General features: G+C 41.3%; 1 protein-coding gene across 1 annotated transcript; it reads left to right on the top strand.

The window, feature by feature from the left end:
• The first annotated feature begins 6,125 nt into the window (after positions 1 to 6,125).
• LOC100136717 (slow myosin light chain 2) lies at positions 6,126 to 10,558 on the top strand. Its single transcript, NM_001124678.1, is given in 6 exon segments — positions 6,126 to 6,157; positions 7,351 to 7,516; positions 8,799 to 8,903; positions 9,116 to 9,194; positions 9,601 to 9,649; positions 10,339 to 10,558. Coding segments are annotated over 6 exon segments (507 nt in total). The 5' UTR covers positions 6,126 to 6,154; the 3' UTR covers positions 10,444 to 10,558.
• Positions 10,559 to 23,594: the final 13,036 nt, after the last annotated feature.

Below are 23,594 nucleotides of genomic sequence, written 5' to 3'. Positions count from 1 at the left end.
TACTATTGACAAAATTATTTATTTGCCTTGGCCTGAATGTAGTGTTATATTTTCATATATATTGTTTCCCTTATTCACACTCTGTTCCACATTGTTATGCTGATAAAGGTTATTTACGTAAAATACATAATATAAACTTGCATTTGTATTTTGCACTTTTGCTAAACCCAGTGTATAATAGCTAAACAGTGTATAATGATACATTTAGCTGTTATAAAAGCTACCATTTTCCAGACTATTTGCATGTAATTTTACAAGAATGTTTGCTTCAATGATAAGCTGGGAAATTTCCATTCTGTTTCATTTGCAGGAAATAATATAGCCTGTCTAAGTTACCATAGAATCAGAGGCTGTTTTGGCCAGCCACAATTACTCCTGTTGAAAATCCCTGGCTCTTAAAGTTATTTGGCATATAAGTGGCAGAATAACTTGTTGAAAAGTAGGGGCTATTGGGTAACGAGAAACACCAGACACATTTAACATGAACACAATCCCATGGCACTGCATGCAAGCCAACTAGTAGAGAGGGAAATGCACACTTGTTCAACCCCGTCATTTTATGCATGTAATCATACATGTATTTAAGATCCCCCATAAGACATAGCGTACCATCGGAATGCAGACCAAACCAGTCTGTTCTCCTAAACATATGAAATGTATAATCCCACTCGCTCAGACAGACATTATGTTATCTAATGAATCGGTCTAAGAAGCGAAGAGTACATGAATGCCTTTAGGTGAAACATCTGTGGATTCTATTAAACTACAAAATTGCCTGCCAACTTATTCAGCCGATGAACTGTAGTCAAACAAGTTATCTTTGACTACTTCATTTCAAATTCCATACATTCGGGAAGACTACATCACAACCTAAGCCAACCATACGATAGAGTCAATTTAGTCATAGTGAGTCAAAATCTCCTAAAATCCCTCATAAAACTCCTGTCAGCTCATTCATGGCTGCACTTTCCGTTTATGAGTGACTTTTTCCCCCTTCACCCATATACATTTCCTGTCAGTTAATGCTTGGGCTGGGTGGGGTGCACAGTGATTAGAAATCAAACCTGAAAGACAGGCCAGCTTTCATGGGTATCGTTAGTGAAAGAAAAAGAGAGACACCTTGTCAGTATTATCTCACCGTGTCTTTTGTCATGCACTTTCCCCCACTAGAACCCTCCCAGGCCCAGGGAGTGGTCTAGAACAATCTCAATTAACTGAGTAGAGTAGAAGAACATACAAAGGCAAACAAACAATCATAAGTACAGTACAGACAGATTGGTTGACAGATAGACAGATGAGACACACACACAAACACAATGACATAATCATAATCATGGAGAATATATAGCTATATACAGTGCCTTGCGAAAGTATTCGGCCCCCTTGAACTTTGCGACCTTTTGCCACATTTCAGGCCTCAAACATAAACATATAAAACTGTATTTTTTTGTGAAGAATCAACAACAAGTGGGACACAATCATGAAGTGGAACGACATTTATTGGATATTTCAAACTTTTTTAACAAATCAAAAACTGAAAAATTGGGCGTGCAAAATTATTCAGCCCCTTTACTTTCAGTGCAGCAAACTCTCTCCAGAAGTTCAGTGAGGATCTCTGAATGATCCAATGTTGACCTAAATGACTAATGATGATAAATACAATCCACCCGTGTGTAATCAAGTCTCCGTATAAATGCACCTGCACTGTGATAGTCTCAGAGGTCCGTCAAAAGCGCAGAGCTTTGTTCAATCCATTTCTGAATGGAGTAAAGATGAGTCTCAATTAAGCTAGACTTGTGCAGAAATGTTGAACAAATGTATACTGTCTCAAATGTATCTCCAGAAGGAGGCTTTAAAGAGGATAAATTACAGTAATAAAAGACAATCCTGGAAAAAAAAAAACATTCTGAAAGCAGTTCAGATTTAAATGCATGTATCACTTTTTCTCTCCACACACATATAACATTTATTTTAATAAAAGTACTATGTTGGCCTTATTCTCTCTCTCTCTCTCTCTCTCTCTCTCTCTCTCTCTCTCTCTCTCGCGCTCTTTCTCCATCTCTTCTTCTCTCTGTCCTTCTCTATTTCCCTTTCTCTACATCCCCTCCTCCCCCTCTCTCGATCTCTTTCTCTATCCTTCCTGTCTCTCTTCCCCTCTTTCTCGCTCATTTCCTCTGTCTCTCACTCTCTCTAAATGTTGAGTGAGTCTGGTAGATCCACAGCGCCATCAGTCCTGGCCTCACCAAGGCAGTCCATTTAAAGGTAATCATGCGTGTGAGTGCGGCAGTATCGCAGGGACCAGCTAGCTCCTCTTTTTCTCTCTTTTAGCTCCGGGAGCTATCTTTGACTTAACAAGGAGGCCCATTGGTGTGACGATTGTGTTTGCGCAGGGGAAGATGGGAACTGAACAGACATGGATGGGCAAACTTGATGGAGGAGCGTTCCCCAACGTCTCCTGTCACAAAACAAAGAAATAGAGAGAGAGAGAGAGGAGAGAAGGAGAAAGGTGGGGATAGATGTGGGGGGTGGGGGGCTTTCTGATGATTAATTATGTTTGGGATTCCCCAATTAAAATGGAAAATTACTGTTAATCAACCTGCCAATGCAGTGTGCTGCGGTGAAGAATGGTATCAACGTTGGCTTAACATGTAGAGGAGGATGTACAGCAGTGAATATCACTCAAAGGGGTATTAATAGTAGCATGCACACATCATATTTCTTCAAATTGAATTCCTATTCAAAATGACAGTACATTATGTACTGAAACTGTAGACATAAAAATATAGAAATTGTGCCATGGGCTAATTCAAACAAAGCATTGCTGTGCCAATGGAACACAACAATAGCTGTGACATGCTGAATGAACACAGGCCATAAGGGAACTAAGAAGGAGACGTTTTCCTGTCCCCATCTCCCCTGGCTGGGCTCCCTCGTATGACTGTCAGACAGTCACACACACACACACACACACACACAAACGTGTGCAGGGTAAGGGAGGAAGACAGAGGGGGGAGAGGGGGAACAGAGGAAGCAGTGTAACCCAGGAACAGTGAGAGGAAAGAGGGAGAGAGGTGCTGTGTGGAAGTATAACTCAGAAGGGAGAGGAGGAGAGGGAGCAGAAGTATAGCTCACACATGAGGAGAGAGAGAAAGGGGAAAGAAGAGAGCGGAAATCATACAGGGGAAGAGAGGAAAGTGCAGCAGAGGGAGTTGCAGCAGACAGTAGTCCAGGCGTGCAGTGCAGTGAAGTGCGGTGCTGAGGAGGGCATTGGGAGTTGAGGAGGGCCCCAGAAGACTCCTGCGGCTTTATGCTCCTCCCCTCTCCTCAGCGAGGGGCTCAGGGAGTGCTCATCCCAGCGCCTTCCTCCCCACTGGCAATTTGTTTTCCTAATCCACCAGAGCCTGGTGCTACCACTATCCCCCCCCCCCCCCCCCCCTCCCTCTCTCCCTCTATCAGGCAGGGCCCCCTTGGGAGCCCAATTAGGGCCGTCTCCCCCACACGCAGATCTACCCAGGACTTCTCCTCCTCGTCTTTTTTTAATCAAATAAGACTCCTCTGGAGGCTAGTCCTCGTTTTAAGGAGACGGCATTCTGGATTAAATTTTAATTAAGGAAATGCTAGCCTTTTAGAAGACATCGGAAATGAATGGAATTGGGAGGGCGAGGGGAAAGCCACCCAGCGAGGTTTGTGTGCTTCTCTGTGGGAGTGTTTGTGTGCAGATGGAATCTGAATCATACTATAGTGCCATTATTGGTACAAGAACAGGTTCATCATTGGAATAAATTGATAGTTTATTAATGTCATATCATTTTTCATTACTATAAATCAGACAGAAATGATTATTTATTTCTGTGGGGTAAATAGCTGTAATTCTTTTACAAGATAATCAGGTACTTACTGCATAAATATGTAAACAAGGTGAATGGATTAACATCTAAAATGGAGGTTCATCCACTCTACCTGGTTATGTCTAGTTTCACTCTAAATTCAGATGGTATCAAGCGTGACCAGTGCCTTTCTCTGGGAATACGCTGCCATCTACTGGCAATCATGTGAAAATACAATTTAGCTGAGGTAAATATAACTAAACCACTTACAGTATACATAGTCATAAACATATTTTTACCCTCCAAAAAAAAGCTTTCTTAATGTACAGCACTGTACCTTTGCCTTATCTTGCATTATCTCTGCAGAATCTAGGAGTTCTCCTTTTCATTCACCTTTTGTAATTTTTCAAGCTTGCCCTCCTTGGCAGAGGTTATGCCATATTGCTTACTCTTATCAAATCCTCTCAGATCTCCACAAGTGTTAAGGGGGCAATTAAGTATATGGTGTCTGTCTGTACAGTAAGAGCTTGTTGTCAATTTCATAGTTACCTACTGCAGTTTAATCACCAGGGGGCGCCAAAAACCTGACTGATAGAGTAGCCTATAATCAATCCAGCTGGCCAAGGCCCTTTGACAACAGAGTGAGCTGCAGGTGGTTCAGATGGATCCTTGACCTTTACCCCTGTCAGGGGATTAGCCGACACACTCAAAACATTTACTGGGAAAGGTTTAATAATAGGGCCTACACTCAAAGGTGAGCATACTCTCACAAGACTAAATACTAATTTGAGAGACGCTTGAAAAAGTAAGGGGAGAATTATTGAAGTGATTGACATGCCTGGTAGTGTGGTCCAGTTGGCCACACAGATTATGTGAATACAGTGATTGACAGGGCTGGGTGGTAATGGGGAAGGGCCTTGAGGGTGCAAGAATAATGAAGTGATTCAAAGCGCTGGCCAGTTTTATGGGTCCGTCACATGCCAGGAAGGAGCCCAAGCCGCCTGTGTTATTGGAGGAATGCAGTGCCCATGGCATTGTTGCCCCTGGAGACCTTGACTCCTCTCCTCTACCTCTGCTTGGAGCAGCACCCAACATGGGCACAACCCCCTAGTAGCCCTCTGGGTGAAAATATCTTCACCCTGTTGGTTCAATCAATGGCGTGCCAGGGACCACAGCAAATAGGACATTCTCCACAGTCTCCCCAAGCCCATTCTCTGAGGCCCGTTATACCAGAACATTTTATTTTACTGTACACACACGCACGCACCCCCCTCCCCCCGCCCCCACACACACACACACAACCTATCACTCAGCTAAAACAGGCCTCTCTCCAAGGTTGCTTAGCTGTGGAGATGAGTTACTGCCGTCTGACAGAACAATGGTCACCTGTTTTCCACACAAACATAAAGTGCCGCCAGCTCAACAGTGGTCCATATCTGTACAACTGAGGTAAATAGGAGCTATTTTCTTGCTTGACTGTTCAATTTGAAGGGCTTATGTTTCTATCAAGTATCTGGTGTTTGGCTTATACAACCTGGACATCTATAAGCTGCTAATAATGATATACTTTGGTCCCAAAATACTGTTTCAGATACAAATGTTGAGCAGTGAGCACAACTGAATTGGTTGAAAATAGTGAGCTATGTTGAGAGTGCAGCTGACATCAATGTGTCAATGTTATTTCCTGTATTCATCTCTGTAGTGATTGCTAAATGAATTGTTCACCTCCCTAAAGAAATATCTTAGGGGTTGAGTATAACGTTTCAATGTGAGACAATACAATGGTTAAGTGATCAACAAAGCCCAGTGACCTCAGTGAGCTTAGTCATTCCATGGTGTCCAACACTCCTATTAATGAAAAGCCACACAAGAGCTGTTCAAAGCGTGTCCTTCCACCGCAAACTAGACAAGGGTATCAATTCATTACCGTGGTAATCTGGCGGGCTGAGACGCGGTGTCGCACCCGGCCTAACTACAGGATCTGTGAAGTCTGAGGCATCGACACATACTCACAACTACCCACACCGTCCCATCCTCGGGGATAGGGGCCGGATTTGACTGTCTGACTGTGGCCCCTGCTCCTAAAATAAGGTGTCACATAAACAGTTCAGAGCCACAACACCCCTGCATGGGTCAATTATAATGGGGGGCTGGGGGCGGTGGGTGTTAGTCCTCTATATGGCTGGCATTCCTTGGGTGACGTTCCCCCATTGTCTAAACATAGAGCAGGTGGGCAGAGGAGCCAAGTGTGTCGCTATATAAGTGACCAGGGTCATTTTTTTGTGTCCTCTCAAGCGTAAGTGAACAACTGAGAAGCTCCTGACATAATGGTAAGAATGACACCTCCCTCACTCTCTGCTCTCTACTTGTCTTCGTCTTCACCTTGGGGTTAACTAAGTGTCTCACTTTCATGGTGTATAGGATGCTTAGAGTTCTTGGAGAAGCTAAGCTTACTTCAGAAGCAGACAGGTGTTGATGTTTTTAAATGCATTTATTAAGATTCTATTTTGTGAGGTAATCAAGGATCGGTCGAACACTTGTATATTTGATAACAGCTGTGCGGAATGGTAAATTAACGGAGTAAATGTCTTGCCAACCGTAATTAAAATCCCAAACTGTAGTGATGGGGGAGCTTGATTGCATACCAAACATGTTTGAATGATAAGAAGAAAGAATATCTTGGAAGGTTAGTAATAACTGTGATTATTAGATCTTATAAAAGTCAGACCTAATAATAATATGCCCTAACCATCTCCACTGTGTATCCAATCAATGTAAAGAGCAGGAACGCCATTCAAATAGTTCATCATTTTTTGGGGTGCCTGACTCTGTTGATTGCAACACTTGACCTCTACTACAGTGTGTTGTAAACATTTATGAACTGTGGCTCTTCAATATTGAAAGCTTGCATGCTCTAAAAGTTACACGTTTAATTAGAGATATTAATAGCCATGTGGTTTTGTGACCGCATGCTGTGCTCTGTAGTTCAATGTTAGATGTTCATAGTTTTGGTTATGCATTTGAAATGAGCAAAACGCAGTAAACGTAATTTATGTAATTATTCTTACTTATCATTCATTATTATAACTTATGGAATATAATTAAGCAATAAGGCCCAAGGGGGTGTGGTATATGGCCAATATACCACAGCTTAGGGCTGTTCTTAAGCACGATGTGCCTGGACACAACCTTTAGTCGTGGTATATTGGTCATATACCACAAACCCCTGAGGTGCCTTATTGCTATTATAAACTGGTTACCAATGTGATTAGAGCAGTAAAAAATCTATGTTTTGTCCCACCTGTGCTATACGGTCTGATATACCACGACTGTCAGCCAATCAGCATTCAGGGCTCGAACCGCCCAGTTTATAACAGTCATTATATTATTACTGTTATATATCATGATGCTGTCAAATAATTCAAAATCAAAGTCAATGTATGCAAACTTTATTGAAATGTATGTACGCTGTTGTTATTCATCATAACCTCAAAAGTAATAGCCATTTCCCTGTGTATCTCAGGCACCCAAAAAGGCAAAGAAGAAGGCAGCAGAGGCCAGCTCCAATGTGTTCTCCATGTTTGAGCAAGCCCAGATCCAGGAGTTCAAGGAGGCTTTCACCATCATGGACCAGAACAGAGACGGTTTCATTGACAAGAATGACCTGAGGGACACATTCTGTGCACTGGGTGAGCTAAGGCTAATGCTTACTCCTCTGGAGAACGGCCATTTGCAGTATAAAATTGGTGGTGAAGTTATCTTCCTTGGACAAGAAGTTACCCCTCCCTCTGTCCTCCAGATATCTCCGATGAGTGTAATGATTGCTTCCACAAAACACAAACATTTATATTGAGAATGACTGATCCAAACAACAATCTCTGACCATAATGCCTGTGCTGCTCAGAGTCATGTATTTAGAGAGTTGGGCCATTAAGGTTTCTACAATATGATGCACTTACAGTACCAGTCAAATGTTTGGACACAAGCCAACAAGTGCTCAGCATATGTGGGAACTCCTTCAAGACTGTTGGAAAATCATTCCAGGTGAAGCTGGTTGAGAGAATGCCAAGAGTGTGCAAAGCTGTCATCAAGGCAAAGGGTAGCTACTTTGAAGAATCTCAAATATAAAATATATTTTGACTTGTTTAACACTTTTTTGGTTACTACATGATTCCATATGTGTTATTTCATAGTTTTGATGTCTTCACTATTATTATACAATGTAGAAAATAGTCAAAACAAAGAAAAACCCTGATTAGGTGTGTCCAAACTTTTGAATTGGTACTGTACATGACCCAACATTCTATGGCAGCCATGTTAGCGCCTCATTAACATTACACAGGGAATATAATGTCTATAATGAGCATTATGAACCATTTACATGACACTTAAAATGATATCGCAGCCATGTTAGCACCTAATTAACATCACATAAACGTTCAGAGTGCCACTTTCTCCTCCATAGCCGTTTCTAAGTAATAATTGACACTTCTGCAACGTGCTGTTTATTTCTGATAGTTTGCAAAACCTATGAAGATGTCCAGTGATACCATATATGCAATTTGTTGACATCACAAGTCCACAACACAGTACAGACTTGGATACACAGGATTCTGAAAGCTAATCAATAAATAGTCTGTTCAATTCGCTGCTCTGTTTAGATTATTTACATAGGGAATTATTCCATAGGGAATTGTCAGAGGAGCTCTTATCCTATTGTTACATCACCAACATTTCGAGAATAAAGGTGTTAACATGGCAGCCGTTCTAAAACCTGGCCAAACTCTCTCTATATATGACTCTGATGCTATGTAACTGAATGTTCAGAATTAGAACAATATTCAACATTCTAGAAGTTGGCCCAACTCTATAAATAATGGCTCTGGTGCTGCTGTACTTTCCCACCTGGTCATGTGAGTGGTCCCACTGACCTCTGACCTCTATCTCTTCCTGTCCTGTGTGTCTCTGCAGGCCGTCTTAACGTGGGTAATGATGAGCTGGACGAGATGCTAAAGATGGCCCCTGGACCCATCAACTTCACCATCTTCCTCTCCATGTTTGGCGAGAAGTTGAAAGGTCAAGCCACACCACTGTATGGCCACAAAGGCTTGCATATGTCATATATGGTTCATCACATGTAAACTGAAATATTATGACTAGCTATTGCTTATAACAATCACATATTCAGACCGACATGAGGAAAATGACTATTTTCCTCAGTGATATTTTTTCACTGTGCACTGTTTAGACAGACCAGCTGTATGTCTGAAAAAAGTGTTCTGTCTCAGGTACTGACCCCGAGGAGACCATTATTAATGCCTTCAAGATCTTCGACCCCGAGGGACAGGGAGTCCTCAAGGGAGAGGAGTAAGGACTTTATTCATTCTAATACTGTCAAAGTTACAACAGTACCTGTCGCTCTATCCCCTAATGTGTACACGGTACAGTTAGTAATGATCAAATTCCTAAAATGCTCTAATTAGTCGCTTTAGGAATTATTCAAGAAGTCAATAACTACTACAGTAATAGATAACGCATTAGAATTGCTTTAAAAAAATTACTAAATTCTAATCTATTGAACCTCTCTGATAATTACCCATCAATAATAGTTTCAGTAGTTTTATAGATTCTTGTAGAAAAATGGGACCTTTTCTTGTGTGTTTTAGGAAATAATTAAAGAAAAAAGTGTAACTTCTTGGAGCCAACTCTGAGAAAAGAGCTCACTGTCACGGTTGATGTACTGTATCTAACAAGTCATCATTTTCCTTTCCAGTATCAAATATTACATCATGTCTCAGGCGGACAAGTTCACCGAAGCTGAGGTAATGTCCTTCTCCCAAGTTTCTGAGGCTCAGTGGGATTTGTGTTTGGAATCAGTCAACTTTCACTGGTTGACTTATACCTCGTTTCCTGTCAGAGACCCATCCATCACACAAGTCCATTTCATAGACTATATCTCTAACCCACTTATCGCTGACCCTGAGCCCCATCAGGGCCCAGTAAAGCTATGGAACAAGCGTTTCCTTCAGACCATCTGGTCCTCACAAAAGTGATCCTGTATTTCATCACAAAGACAGTGAATCTGATCAGAGCCCCCATCCAGAGCACTGTCCCCTTCTAACTATATACAGGAGACTTATCTACTTCCAATGAGCTAACGCAGTACTATTATGAGACCCTATAAGACAATGGCATTCCTTTCTTAAAAGCATATTGATGTACTCACAGAAATAACTTGCATTCATTTTGAATAAGTGTGTATCATGGCTCGTTTTCATAGCATAAAGCACAAGCATGAGTGGATATTTTGGTCTCATCTCGGCTTAGAATGCCACATTGTGACTTGAGATGCATGTGTGTTCACTTTTATTTCAACTATCGATACACACCAAGTTCAGCTTGGAGTGCTAAAAGGCTAGGTTAATATATTATTAGCATAAGGTGAAAACAGTTACCAATCAGTTTTTCAACCCATGACATTGCATGACCTTTGTGTGCTTCACCCTTCCAGGTTGAAGACATGTTCACAAACTTCCCCCTGGACGTCGCCGGGAATCTGGACTACAAGAACCTGTGCTACGTTATCACCCACGGAGAGGACAAGGAGGCGGAGTAAATGAGCCAATCACGAGCTCTCAATCACCCAACCACTCACCTTGGACCGCCCACTACTCATCGTCGCCCTGTACACACGACCCGTTTCCTTTTCCACATCTCAATTTCCCCACAATAAAAAACAAATAAAAAGGACTTTGGTGTGTGAACGAAGCATTGTGTCATTTGAACTCCAAGATGACTGTGTTGAAAGTGAAGAGTTGACTGGGATCAGAGGTAATGCTTAACAATGTCTTGTATGTGAGATGGGAATAGCCTTACGCATATTTCAGACACCCTCAAGTCGCTGGGCTTCACAGAGGTTAAGTGCAAGAAGAAGAGCGCTAATAGGGATACACATAAGAGTTTGGTGACTGATAAGTCCATATTCAGCCTCTCTGGCCCAGTTGTCTATTGTGTTACAATACATCACAGTATTTACAGAAAATTACTTGGAATTTGAGACTCAGATAGGAAGAGCAGCGAGCCAGAATATATTGCATTGTGCATGTAAAATATCACAAGTTCTGCCGAAGATCAACAAAAGACAAGTGTCACACCCTGATCTGTGTCACCTGTCCTCGTTATTGTCGCCAACCCATCCAGGTGGTGCTTGTTTTCCCCAGTGTAGTGTATTTATCCCTGTGTTTCCTGTCTGTCAATGTCAGTTCGTCTAGTATGTTTCCAAGTCGACCAGTGTGGCCTGCCTTGACCACAAGCCTGTCTACAACTCTGTACCTCCTGGACTCTGATCTGGTTTTGCCCTTTTTGCCTGTCCACGATCATTCTTTTGCCTGCCCCTTTGGATGAATAAACACTGTAAGACTCCAACCATCTGCCTCCTGTGTCTGCATTTGGGTCTTGCCTTGTGCCTTGATAACAGGATGTTTTATCATTCACATCTACTAAACAATAGGGCTCATTTATGTGTGCAAAATAGGCTACATTTACAATTCCATATTTACACTTTTCAATACATTGATTGCAATCTGAACAGTAGAGCCATATCAATGGTGCAGCAAAAAAATCCCAATGAGTCCAAATTAAAGTAAACATCTTTTCAAAAAAAGATAAAACTGAACCGTTTACCACTTGGAACCTCACCACAAAGATTGAAAAAAAAAACCTGAATGTAATGAGTCAGGATATGGTCAGAGGGACATGCTCTAGAGGGAAGGACATAACAGTTGAGCTGCAATAATAAACTGGGTACACGCTCTGCAAAGGAGTTGGCAAGGACTCCACACTTAATATAGCAATGGCCATATGAGAGCAGCCAACAGTCTTAACAGGGGTTCATTCTATTAAACCTATTTATACATTTGGTTAAATAGGTTTAATAGGTTTTCAACAGGTGCAGAAAAACCATTATGTAATATAAAAATGTGAGCTTATAATAACTCCAGACTGAAAGAGAGAAAAGATGGTGATAAAAGTAAGAGCAATAGGTCACACTTTATTTTACAGTTGTCTATCTCCATGAAACTCATTCGGTTGCCATCCTTTAACAGGAGCTGTGACGACCATTCAGGGCAGGTGGGGCTGAAACAGCCCCACCTGTTTAGCAAAAAAAAGATATACAGTACCAGTCAAACATTTGGACATATCTACTCATTCAAGGGTTTTTCTTTATTTTTACTATTTTCAACATTGTAGAATAATAGGGAAGCCATTAAAATGATGAAATAACACATGGAATCATGTAGTAACCAAAAAAGTGTTAAACAGATTCATCAAAGTAGCCAACCTTTGCCTTGAAGACAGCTTTGCACACTCTTGGCATTCTCTCAACCAGCTTTACCTGGAATACTTTTCCAACAGCCTTGAAGGAGTTCCTACATACAGTGCCTTGCGAAAGTATTCGGCCCCCTTGAACTTTGCAACCTTTTGCCACATTTCAGGCTTCAAACATAAACATATAAAACTGTATTTTTTGTGAAGAATCAACAACAAGTGGGACACAATCATGAAGTGGAACGACATTTATTGGATATTTCAAACTTTTTTAACAAATCAAAAACTGAAAAATTGGGTGTGCAAAATTATTCAGCCCCTTTACTTTCAGTGCAGCAAACTCTCTCCAGAAGTTCAGTGAGGATCTCTGAATGATCCAATGTTGACCTAAATGACTAATGATGATAAATACAATCCACCTGTGTGTAATCAAGTCTCCGTATAAATGCACCTGCACTGTGATAGTCTCAGAGGTCCGTTAAAAGCGCAGAGAGCATCATGAAGAACAAGGAACACACCAGGCAGGTCCGAGATACTGTTGTGAAGAAGTTTAAAGCCGGATTTGGATACAAAAAGATTTCCCAAGCTTTACACATACCAAGGAGCACTGTGCAAGCGATAATATTGAAATGGAAGGAGTATCAGACCACTGCAAATCTACCAAGACCTGGCCGTCCCTCTAAACTTTCAGCTCATACAAGGAGAAGACTGATCAGAGATGCAGCCAAGAGGCCCATGATCACTCTGGATGAACTGCAGAGATCTACAGCTGAGGTGGGAGACTCTGTCCATAGGACAACAATCAGTCGTATATTGCACAAATCTGGCCTTTATGGAAAAGTGGCAAGAAGAAAGCCATTTCTTAAAGATATCCATAAAAAGTGTCGTTTAAAGTTTGCCACAAGCCACCTGGGAGACACACCAAACATGTGGAAGAAGGTGCTCTGGTCAGATGAAACCAAAATTGAACTTTTTGGCAACAATGCAAAACGTTATGTTTGGCGTAAAAGCAGCACAGCTGAACACACCATCCCCACTGTCAAACATGGTGGTGGCAGCATCATGGTTTGGGCCTGCTTTTCTTCAGAAGGGACAGGGAAGATGGTTAAAATTGATGGGAAGATGGATGGAGCCAAATACAGGACCATTCTGGAAGAAAACCTGATGGAGTCTGCAAAAGACCTGAGACTGGGACGGAGATTTGTCTTCCAACAAGACAATGATCCAAAACATAAAGCAAAATCTACAATGGAATGGTTCAAAAATAAACATATCCAGGTGTTAGAATGGCCAAGTCAAAGTCCAGACCTGAATCCAATCGAGAATCTGTGGAAAGAACTGAAAACTGCTGTTCACAAATGCTCTCCATCCAACCTCACTGAGCTCGAGCTGTTTTGCAAGGAGGAATGGGAAAAAATGTCAGTCTCTCGATGTGCAAAACTGATAGAGACATACCCCAAGCGACTTACAGCTGTAATCGCAGCAAAAGGTGGCGCTACAAAGTATTAACTTAAGGGGGCTGAATAATTTTGCACGCCCAATTTTTCAGTTTTTGATTTGTTAAAAAAGTTTGAAATATCCAATAAATGTCGTTCCACTTCATGATTGTGTCCCACTTGTTGTTGATTCTTCACAAAAAAATACAGTTTTATATCTTTATGTTTGAAGCCTGAAATGTGGCAAAAGGTCGCAAAGTTCAAGGGGGCCGAATACTTTCGCAAGGCACTGTATGCTAAGCACTTGCTGGCTGCTTTACCATTCACTCTGTGGTCCAACTCATCCCACACCATCTCAATTGGGTTTACGTCGGGTGATTGTGGAGGTCAGGTCATCTGATACAGCACTCCATCACTCTCCTTCTTGGTCAAATATCCCTTACACAGCCTGGAGGTGTGTTGAGTCATTGTCGTGTTGAAAAACAAATGATAGTCCCACTAAGCACAAACCTGATGGAATGGCGTATTGCTGCAGAATGCTGTGGTAGCCATGCTGGTTAAGTGTGCCTTGAATTCTAAATAAATCACAGAGAGTGTCACAACCAAAGCACCCCCACACTCTCATACCTCCTCCTCCATGCGTCACGGTGGGAACGACACATGCGGAGATCATCCATTCACTTACTCTGCATCTCACAAAGACACAGCGGTTGCAACTAAAAATCTCAAATTTGGACTCAGACCAAAGGACAGATTTCTACCGGTCTAATGTCCATTTGTAGCCAGGTGGTAAAACTGCATAGCTGCACTCATTTATATCCACTAGATGGCACTGTCCCTTTAAGATATTCTAAATAAGGTGTGCAAGCAGTTATGGGATTGCGCATGTGCAGTGTGTAAGAGTGAGAGCAAGCAATTACACTAGAGAGCTATTGAAATCCAATGTGGGTCCAATGTTACTTTGGGTAAATAATCATTTATATAAGGATGTTAGCTTCTTCCTAGCTGAATACCAGTGCTCTCAGAACCACGCTGTGGAGTTGTTGATAACGTTATTTAAAGCGTGAGTAATTGTCAGATTTACATTATATTTTGTGTAAAGCTTCAGGGTGTTGTATTGTTTCATTTTTGAATTGTAACTTATCTGTTGATATGACATTTCTCTCAGTGCAGTATGGGTGAGATGAGGATCTACTGTTGTATCTACATGATCCTCCATGTGGGGTTAGGGTATCACGTGGACAGTGTGTTTGTAATTATTCATATTGTTTTATGACAAAATGTATTTTTGTTTTTCATGCACAATGTCATTTTACGTATGGATATCTTGTACCCAGACATTTGAAATGTTTTAAAGTCCATTCTAACTGAACATTGTGGTCTCTGCATTTTCTTGTGTTTCTATAGAAACCAGAGCCACTACTGTTTATGCATTTCACTTTGTACTTATTGTACTCAGATTGTTTTATGCACTTTACTAACAGATTTCACTAGATTGTGATTTAGACTGAACTTTACTTTATGGTGACTTAATCTTGTGGTGATTTCCCTTATACATGATCCTTTTTTAAATGTAAGCTTTGACAGAATAAACAACCCCAAATTAGTTTGTGTCCTGTGCTGGGTTTACTTTTGCCAGGCTACACATTTTGATACCAGGAGTGGGGTTCTGATAGCTTTGTTAGGGTAGCGAAGTGCATAATTTTTAGTGGTGAAGAGTGGTACGGAGCCAGAGAAATCTGACGAGGGACCAGGGGATCTGACAACAGGCAGCGAGGCCTGCCTGGAGGTTCTGTCTGTAACCAGACTGCCGGGATCCAGAGAACGCCGTGAACCACTGTAGATTATCCCGGATCGTCACTGACCATCGCAGAGGACCATCTGCCATCATCTCCATCCATCCAGAAACTTTCAGACTGTTTGTACTCTACAGTATATCCACGAACTGAGTTTGTGTACAAACATTTCACAATGTCAAAGCCAGCAGGTGATGGGGAAGCCGCCCCTGGTGGTGAGGGTAACCATGTAGTTGACTCACAGTCACAGATTGCAGAGTTAAAAAGGAAACATGACGAAGCAATGGCAACTATTGCCGCTCTGGTTAATGGATCCACAAAGGCATATGTGTATGTACCTAGAGAGCGTCAGACCCAGTCTTTTCGTGGTGATGTCTCTCAGGATGGTTGGTCACTTATTGAGTTCATTGAGGAGGTTGAATGTGTAATTCGAGCCAAAGATCAGAGTACTGATGAAAAGGTAGATTGCATACTGTCTCTGTTGAGGAGGTCAGCCTTAGAGGAAGTGTGGTTATGCATGGGTGCGAAGTCAAAGCAGCCCAGTGACCTGTTCTCGTATCTAAGGTGGGCTTATACAGAAAAGTGCATCTCAGCTGTTGCACACCTTTTATGGCTGCCATCGGAGAGGGAGAGCACTTTGGTGATTACTGCACTCTCACAGATACTCAGGTCAGTACTGAAACAAGAACAAGACGCCATTCCCGAGGATAAAGTTGATAAAACTGTCAGAAACCAGTTCATTGAGGGCGTCAAAGATCCTGCTCTCAAGAGAGAGCTGCGGAAGTTAGTCAGGAAGAGGCCTCAGTCTATGCTGTTGGATGTACGTGAGGAACACATCACCTGGTCGCTGGAGTACCAGCCCAGTAACACTAAGGTTGTCAAGAGTAGGAAAGTGGTGTGTGACAAGACTCTGAACAAGGAGAAGACTGGTAACAACACAGGTGGGAATCCTAGAGCCAAACCGAAGTTTACAGACGATGGTCAGCCAATTTGCACATTGTTAAGCAGTGCACAAAGAAGAGCATGTCAGTAAATGAGTCCACTACCACACAAGCTGCTAGTGTGCAGGAAAACTAGGTTCTCGGTTGCCAAGAGTCGGGCAATTCGGAGAAAATCTGTAGGCTTACCTGTAGTCGTGACAGGTTTCTTGAGCACGCAGTGGGCAAATGTCCAGTTGTAGATCTCAAGATTTGGGGGGGGGGGGGGGGGATCGCTGCAAACTGTTTGCTGGATATCGGGAGCCAAGTCAGCACTATCCATGAGTCATTCTTTAGAGAACACTTATTTGGGGAAGATGAAGACATGCTTTCTACAGCAGGATGGCTTAAGATAACTGCAGCTAACGGGTCTGACATCCCGTAGAGACCATGGGGACAACTTTACCTGGGTGTGGCTTCCTGGTAGTCAGTGATCCTCAGCAGTCCCAGACTACAGTACCAGGTCTCCTTGGAATGGACATCATCAGCAGATGCAGACAACTAGTTCATGTTGAGTTTGATACAACTCTAGGCTGTGAGTTGGATTCTGATTGGAGAGAAGCCTTTCAGCGATGACAGAAATGTGATGTAATTGAAAAGAGGGAAACTGAGAAAATGTTGTTGCCAATCTTATTGGTTTAAGAATTTATCAAAATTCAACAGCACTTGAACACAATCATGTCGGAGTTATGACTTCCCACTTTCCATTTCCCATGAGCATGTGAAGCCAGCATAATACTGCATTCAAGTGCTAGTCGATACAAGGAAACGGAAATGTCTGACTTGCTAACTAGTTGAACGCGTTACTTGTTACACTGAAAAGTGTAGGTTTGCATTAAATGAATTATGAAGAAAATTGTGTAATGTAGGCCACCACGAAATAGGAAATGCATTATGAAGAATAGTGTGACTACAAGTGCACCAGTACCCCAAAGTAGGCCTATTAAGTGCAATCAAGGATAGAAAACAGTATTGGCATTAATAAAGGTTAGGATTCCTGGTTTTCACCCAGGTGGCCGGGGTTCAACACCCGGTATGGGAAATCACATCTTGGGCTCCTGAGTGGGGCAGCACTGCATCTCAGTGCTAGAGGCATCACTACAGACACCCTGGTTCGAATCCAGGCTGTATCACAACCGGCCATGATTGGGAGTCCCATAGGGCGGCGCACAATTGGCCCGCCGTCGTCCGAGTTTGGCCGTTGTAAGTGTAACAGGGTTATATTGGTGATTCCCCTTGCAACTTTATTGTTAAGCCAATGGGTTTCTGGTTTTAGTTTTGTCTTGCCTTCACCTACTCACCATGGCATCTTATTGGCTGGTTTGCGTAGCTTGTTTACGAGGGAGGATGTTTCATTAGAATCGTCCCACTGAACAAGCACCAAACCAGCGGTAAGTTGTTGGTTGCAAAGCACTGTACGTCAAAAGTGATTTTTATACTCCCAAGTGATGATTTAAATGTACAATTTATATAAATTTGTTTGTAAATGTTATTCGAACATCACACATGAGATGCAGCGTTTTTTTGTGCATATTTGTTATGCCTTTTGTTGTAGAGAATTCCAGCTAATACTAGCTAGCAACTTACTGTGTCTGGTGGGGGTGTTCGTATATTTTGTACAGTGCATCACGTGCAGAGTTGGATGGTGAGCCGTGCATTGCATGACGTGCAATTGTGTGTCGTTTCTATCAGAATAAATCTCCATGACTGGTGCTACAAGTTGGAGCGCGTGTCTATGATTGATTGTACACGACGCAAGAAGAGTTCTGTTACATAGGCCGTCATTGTAAATAATAATTTGTTCTTAACTGACTTGTCTAGTTGAATGAAGGTTAAAAAAATATATACATATATATATATACAAAAATATATTTAGGTGACAACCTGGTTGATTAACAATATTGGGTTTTTAATACATTTTTTTATATATAAATAAATGTGGGACACAAAAAAGGCAGTGTAGAACATCATTGCCCATCATGCATGACCTCCAATAACTTTCAAAACATTGTTCCAAAGTTTGCCCCCCCACAAAATTTATTTTCCTAAGAATGAAGTCGCACAAAAATGTGTGTATTTTTCCCACAAGTTAAGACGCACATACATTTGTATCTGTTCTCACAAATTAAGCCACACAAAAACTGCTGCAATACTTTTTGCACATATTTGCACATGTTGAGTGTGAGATTGTGTTGCAACAGGATGTGGTGCAATGTGGTGATATTCTGTCAGTGCAAGAGGCCAATGTCATATCGTCAACCAATCACATTTGTCAAATCCTTCTAGGCTATATTCCAGTTACCTACCAGTACTTACAAAAAGTGTACGTCAAAGAGCTACAAAAGTAAGTAAACAGCCGTGTTAGACTGAAAGATAAGGTCATTTCATCAAACTCTTCATGCTCATTAGTTGCTCATTCAATATTTGCTGCTACTTCACTCAAACCTGTTTTAAAAGTCCCCCTAACTGTTTACATTCCCTGAGACCAACGAGAAATGCTTCATTGGCCACATATTCCCAGATTTTCATAAAATAGCCTCACAAGTGGTCTCTCGTTTCTAGACTACCCAATTTTGGCATGAGGTATAAAAGTGTGCTTCGATTAGTTTGCTTGGTGTAGTGGGAGGAAGATGTTTGTGTCTGTGTGAAAGAAAAGATTAATGTGTAGGCTACACTATTCCTCAAATGTCTGGCAAAATCATCCTGTTTTACTGCATTTGGGTGTTTTAAACGTGGTCACCCTAGCTGGGTGTCCAAGATTGCAAAGGTTGGAAGCTCAATATGCTCTAATTACCTACCCCTGAATGGGCACTCTTCAAAATCTCCACTAAATGTTGTTGCTAGCACTTGCCCCCCATAAAGTGTACCATCTGGGTTATAGGTCAACCTCACTGACTGGGGTGTGTTATACAAGATTTTGTTTGTTAAAATGAAGTGTATCTTGTGGGGTACTTCCTTGTAATTAATGTTTACCTACAAAGTACGTTACCCATTCTAATCGTCAGCGTCTGAAGGCCAATCAGAGTGAGAAAATAAACACACTAATACACAACTGAACACATAACTGTAATATCTGTATGAATACAAGGTTGTAGCTGGTTGTTAAATGGGATTTAGCCATTTCAAGTGAAGTGTAACTTTATAGTTATCTATGAGCAATTTCTATAATCTTAATGTAATGACCTGGCTAGATCATAAATTAACAAATGTCCAGACAGAGGATTGAGTTTACGAATTCCCGGTTTATTAACCCAACTCAACACAGGCTACTGTTTGGCTGTAGCCCACGCCAAATAAATCAAGGATCACAGTATAAAACAACAGTGACCATCTCTTGTTAAGACAAAATGTAAAGAGAGAGAACAATGGCTAAGCATGGTCTTAAACGTCTGGTACTCCATCCCCCTGCCAATCTCCCCCACCGCTCCACCAACCACAAGGATGCACGGCACTGGAACATTCCAGGCGTTCCCGTGGTTGGCAGATATCAGGTTGATTGGCATGTCGGACCCTGCGAACACTGGGTACTGGTAAGTACAACACAACCAACTAACGGCAAAACTCATCACACACAGCTGTCTGTGCGGGTCGCTACAATATTTACTTATTACTCATTACCAAGTGAAAATACCTACAAACAAAAGACAAACTTCTACTTTAGTCAACTTTATTGCAACATGAAAAAATTCCTTAAATCTCTTACAAAATAAGGATTTTTATTATTAGATTAATATTTTTATTGAATTAGATTAAACAAAGATATAGGCCTACTCAATAACATCTGTAGCCCATAGTATGGTGAGTAGCGTAGATCTCTTTTTAATATTACAAGTAACAATGGAAATCACCAACTCTGTCTCTGACTCTGTCTTAATCTGTTTCTTTCTTCTAAGCATTTTTCCATCCTGTAGTCTGAGACCTTGTGGGAATCTGTGGTAGACAAGAATGTATGACAATTTAGGATAGCATTACCCCTAATTATCATCATGATTTCTGTGGTTTAGGCATATAGCTAACTAGTTGTGTTATCCAGCTAGCAATAATAGTGTGCTTGCTAATAACAAAGATTTTATAACTAACCCATGGTAGACCAGAGCCTGTCGTTTCCAATGGGAGCAAATTAATCATAGTGGGCAGAGAGATCCTATTGGTGCGTTCTATCATTTATTTCCGTTAGGGAGCACCTACTCTGTGAAATGTGCAATAACTCAATTCGCCCTTGCACTCCTAAACAACAAAACAGAAAGCTGTATGGCGATCAAATGTTTCAAAAATGAGAAAATTAGCAGAATGTCGGCCAAAACCCATATCGCTCAATCTTCTCCCACTGCCGGCCACTGGGCTTCCACTCATCATATCTGGTAGTGAGTGGGAACGCGAACCGGATGCTTCACATTTATAAATCCAGTGAAACATCTGGCTCATTGTTCTATCTGTGCAAATAGGTTAGCTAGTGTTTAGCCACATTGAAAAGGAGCTAACATTACTCATAGTGTGTTGATACAAGTATCTAGATAAATTTAACGTGCTGGGTGTGTCTCACGTAGTACTATTTTGTATACTAACCTTCTTCTCGACTCCGTTCTTTGCGTACTGTTACATTCATGGTTTTCCTTATTTCCAGACTGTTGTGCAGATAGGCAGCACTGGACATGATGCCTTAAATAAATAATTGCACCAATGCATCCCATCCAATAGTGAGAATGTTCCTCAAAAGTGAAACCCTTGCAGGGTTATATGATGGAATAAAAGTTTTTCTTATGACCGTTTTAAGAGCATTTATAAACCATTATTCAACCATGCAACAAACGACACTGCACATCTAAATATATCTGACCAAATTATGAAAGACATCAGTTGTCATTTTGAATCCAGTAAAGTCAGTGTGGAAGAGGTGAAAAAAATGATTGTTGTCTATCAACAATGACAAGCTGGGATAGAAAATGACTGAGGATAATAACGATTCTGCCACTCCTATTTGCCATATCTTCCATTTAATTGTAATTGATGAAATTAGATTTTTATTCTATAAAGATTGTAATTGTGTCATTATGTTGTGAATATTGTAGAAAAATCCTCACAGCCGTTTTCCATACTAAAAAGTGAAGTGCCACTTCACAGCTTACCATGTACAGTAGACTACAGACAACATGTTCCTCCATCATGTACAGTAGACTACAGACAACATGTTCCTCCACCATGTACAGTAGACTACAGACAATATGTTCCTCCATCATGTACAGTAGACTACAGACAATATGTTCCTCCACCATGTACAGTAGACTACAGACAATATGTTCCTCCACCATGTACAGTAGACTACAGACAACATGTTCCTCCATCATGTACAGTAGACTACAGACAATATGTCTGTAGTTACCATGTACAGTAGACTACAGACAATATGTTCCTCCATCATGTACAGTAGACTACAGACAACATGTTCCTCCATCATGTACAGTAGACTACAGACAATATGTCTGTAGTTACCATGTACAGTAGACTACAGACAATATGTTCCTCCATCATGTACAGTAGACTACAGACAACATGTTCCTCCATCATGTACAGTAGACTACAGACAATATGTTCCTCCATCATGTACAGTAGACTACAGACAATATGTTCCTCCATCATGTACAGTAGACTACAGACAATATGTTCCTCCATCATGTACAGTAGACTACAGACAATATGTTCCTCCATCATGTACAGTAGACTACAGACAATATGTTCCTCCATCATGTACAGTAGACTACAGACAATATGTTCCTCCATCATGTACAGTAGACTACAGACAATATGTTCCTCCATCATGTACAGTAGACTACAGACAACATGTTCCTCCACCATGTACAGTAGACTACAGACAATATGTTCCTCCATCATGTACAGTAGACTACAGACAACATGTTCCTCCACCATGTACAGTAGACTACAGACAATATGTTCCTCCATCATGTACAGTAGACTACAGACAATATGTTCCTCCATCATGTACAGTAGACTACAGACAATATGTTCCTCCATCATGTACAGTAGACTACAGACAATATGTTCCTCCATCATGTACAGTAGACTACAGACAATATGTTCCTCCACCATGTACAGTAGACTACAGACAACATGTTCCTCCACCATGTACAGTAGACTACAGACAACATGTTCCTCCATCATGTACAGTAGACTACAGACAATATGTCTGTAGTTACCATGTACAGTAGACTACAGACAACATGTTCCTCTACCATGTACAGTAGACTACAGACAACATGTTCCTCCATCATGTACAGTAGACTACAGACAACATGTTCCTCCATCATGTACAGTAGACTACAGACAATATGTTCCTCCATCATGTACAGTAGACTACAGACAATATGTCTGTAGTTACCATGTACAGTAGACTACAGACAACATGTTCCTCCACCATGTACAGTAGACTACAGACAATATGTTCCTCCATCATGTACAGTAGACTACAGACAACATGTTCCTCCATCATGTACAGTAGACTACAGACAATATGTTCCTCCATCATGTACAGTAGACTACAGACAATATGTTCCTCCATCATGTACAGTAGACTACAGACAATATGTTCCTCCATCATGTACAGTAGACTACAGACAACATGTTCCTCCATCATGTACAGTAGACTACAGACAATATGTTCCTCCATCATGTACAGTAGACTACAGACAATATGTTCCTCCATCATGTACAGTAGACTACAGACAATATGTTCCTCCATCATGTACAGTAGACTACAGACAACATGTTCCTCCACCATGTACAGTAGACTACAGACAATATGTTCCTCCATCATGTACAGTAGACTACAGACAACATGTTCCTCCACCATGTACAGTAGACTACAGACAATATGTTCCTCCATCATGTACAGTAGACTACAGACATGTTCCTCCACCATGTACAGTAGACTACAGACAATATGTTCCTCCATCATGTACAGTAGACTACAGACAATATGTTCCTCCATCATGTACAGTAGACTACAGACAACATGTTCCTCCACCATGTACAGTAGACTACAGACAATATGTTCCTCCACCATGTACAGTAGACTACAGACAATATGTTCCTCCATCATGTACAGTAGACTACAGACATGTTCCTCCACCATGTACAGTAGACTACAGACAATATGTTCCTCCATCATGTACAGTAGACTACAGACAATATGTTCCTCCACCATGTACAGTAGAC

Source organism: Oncorhynchus mykiss, chromosome 12 (assembly GCF_057628025.1).
Source record: "Oncorhynchus mykiss isolate SJ-2025 chromosome 12, ASM5762802v1, whole genome shotgun sequence".
In the NCBI taxonomy this organism is placed as follows: Eukaryota; Metazoa; Chordata; class Actinopteri; order Salmoniformes; family Salmonidae; genus Oncorhynchus; species Oncorhynchus mykiss.
Note: the sequence above shows the minus strand (reverse complement) of the source record. Positions and strands in the feature narration are given on the sequence as shown.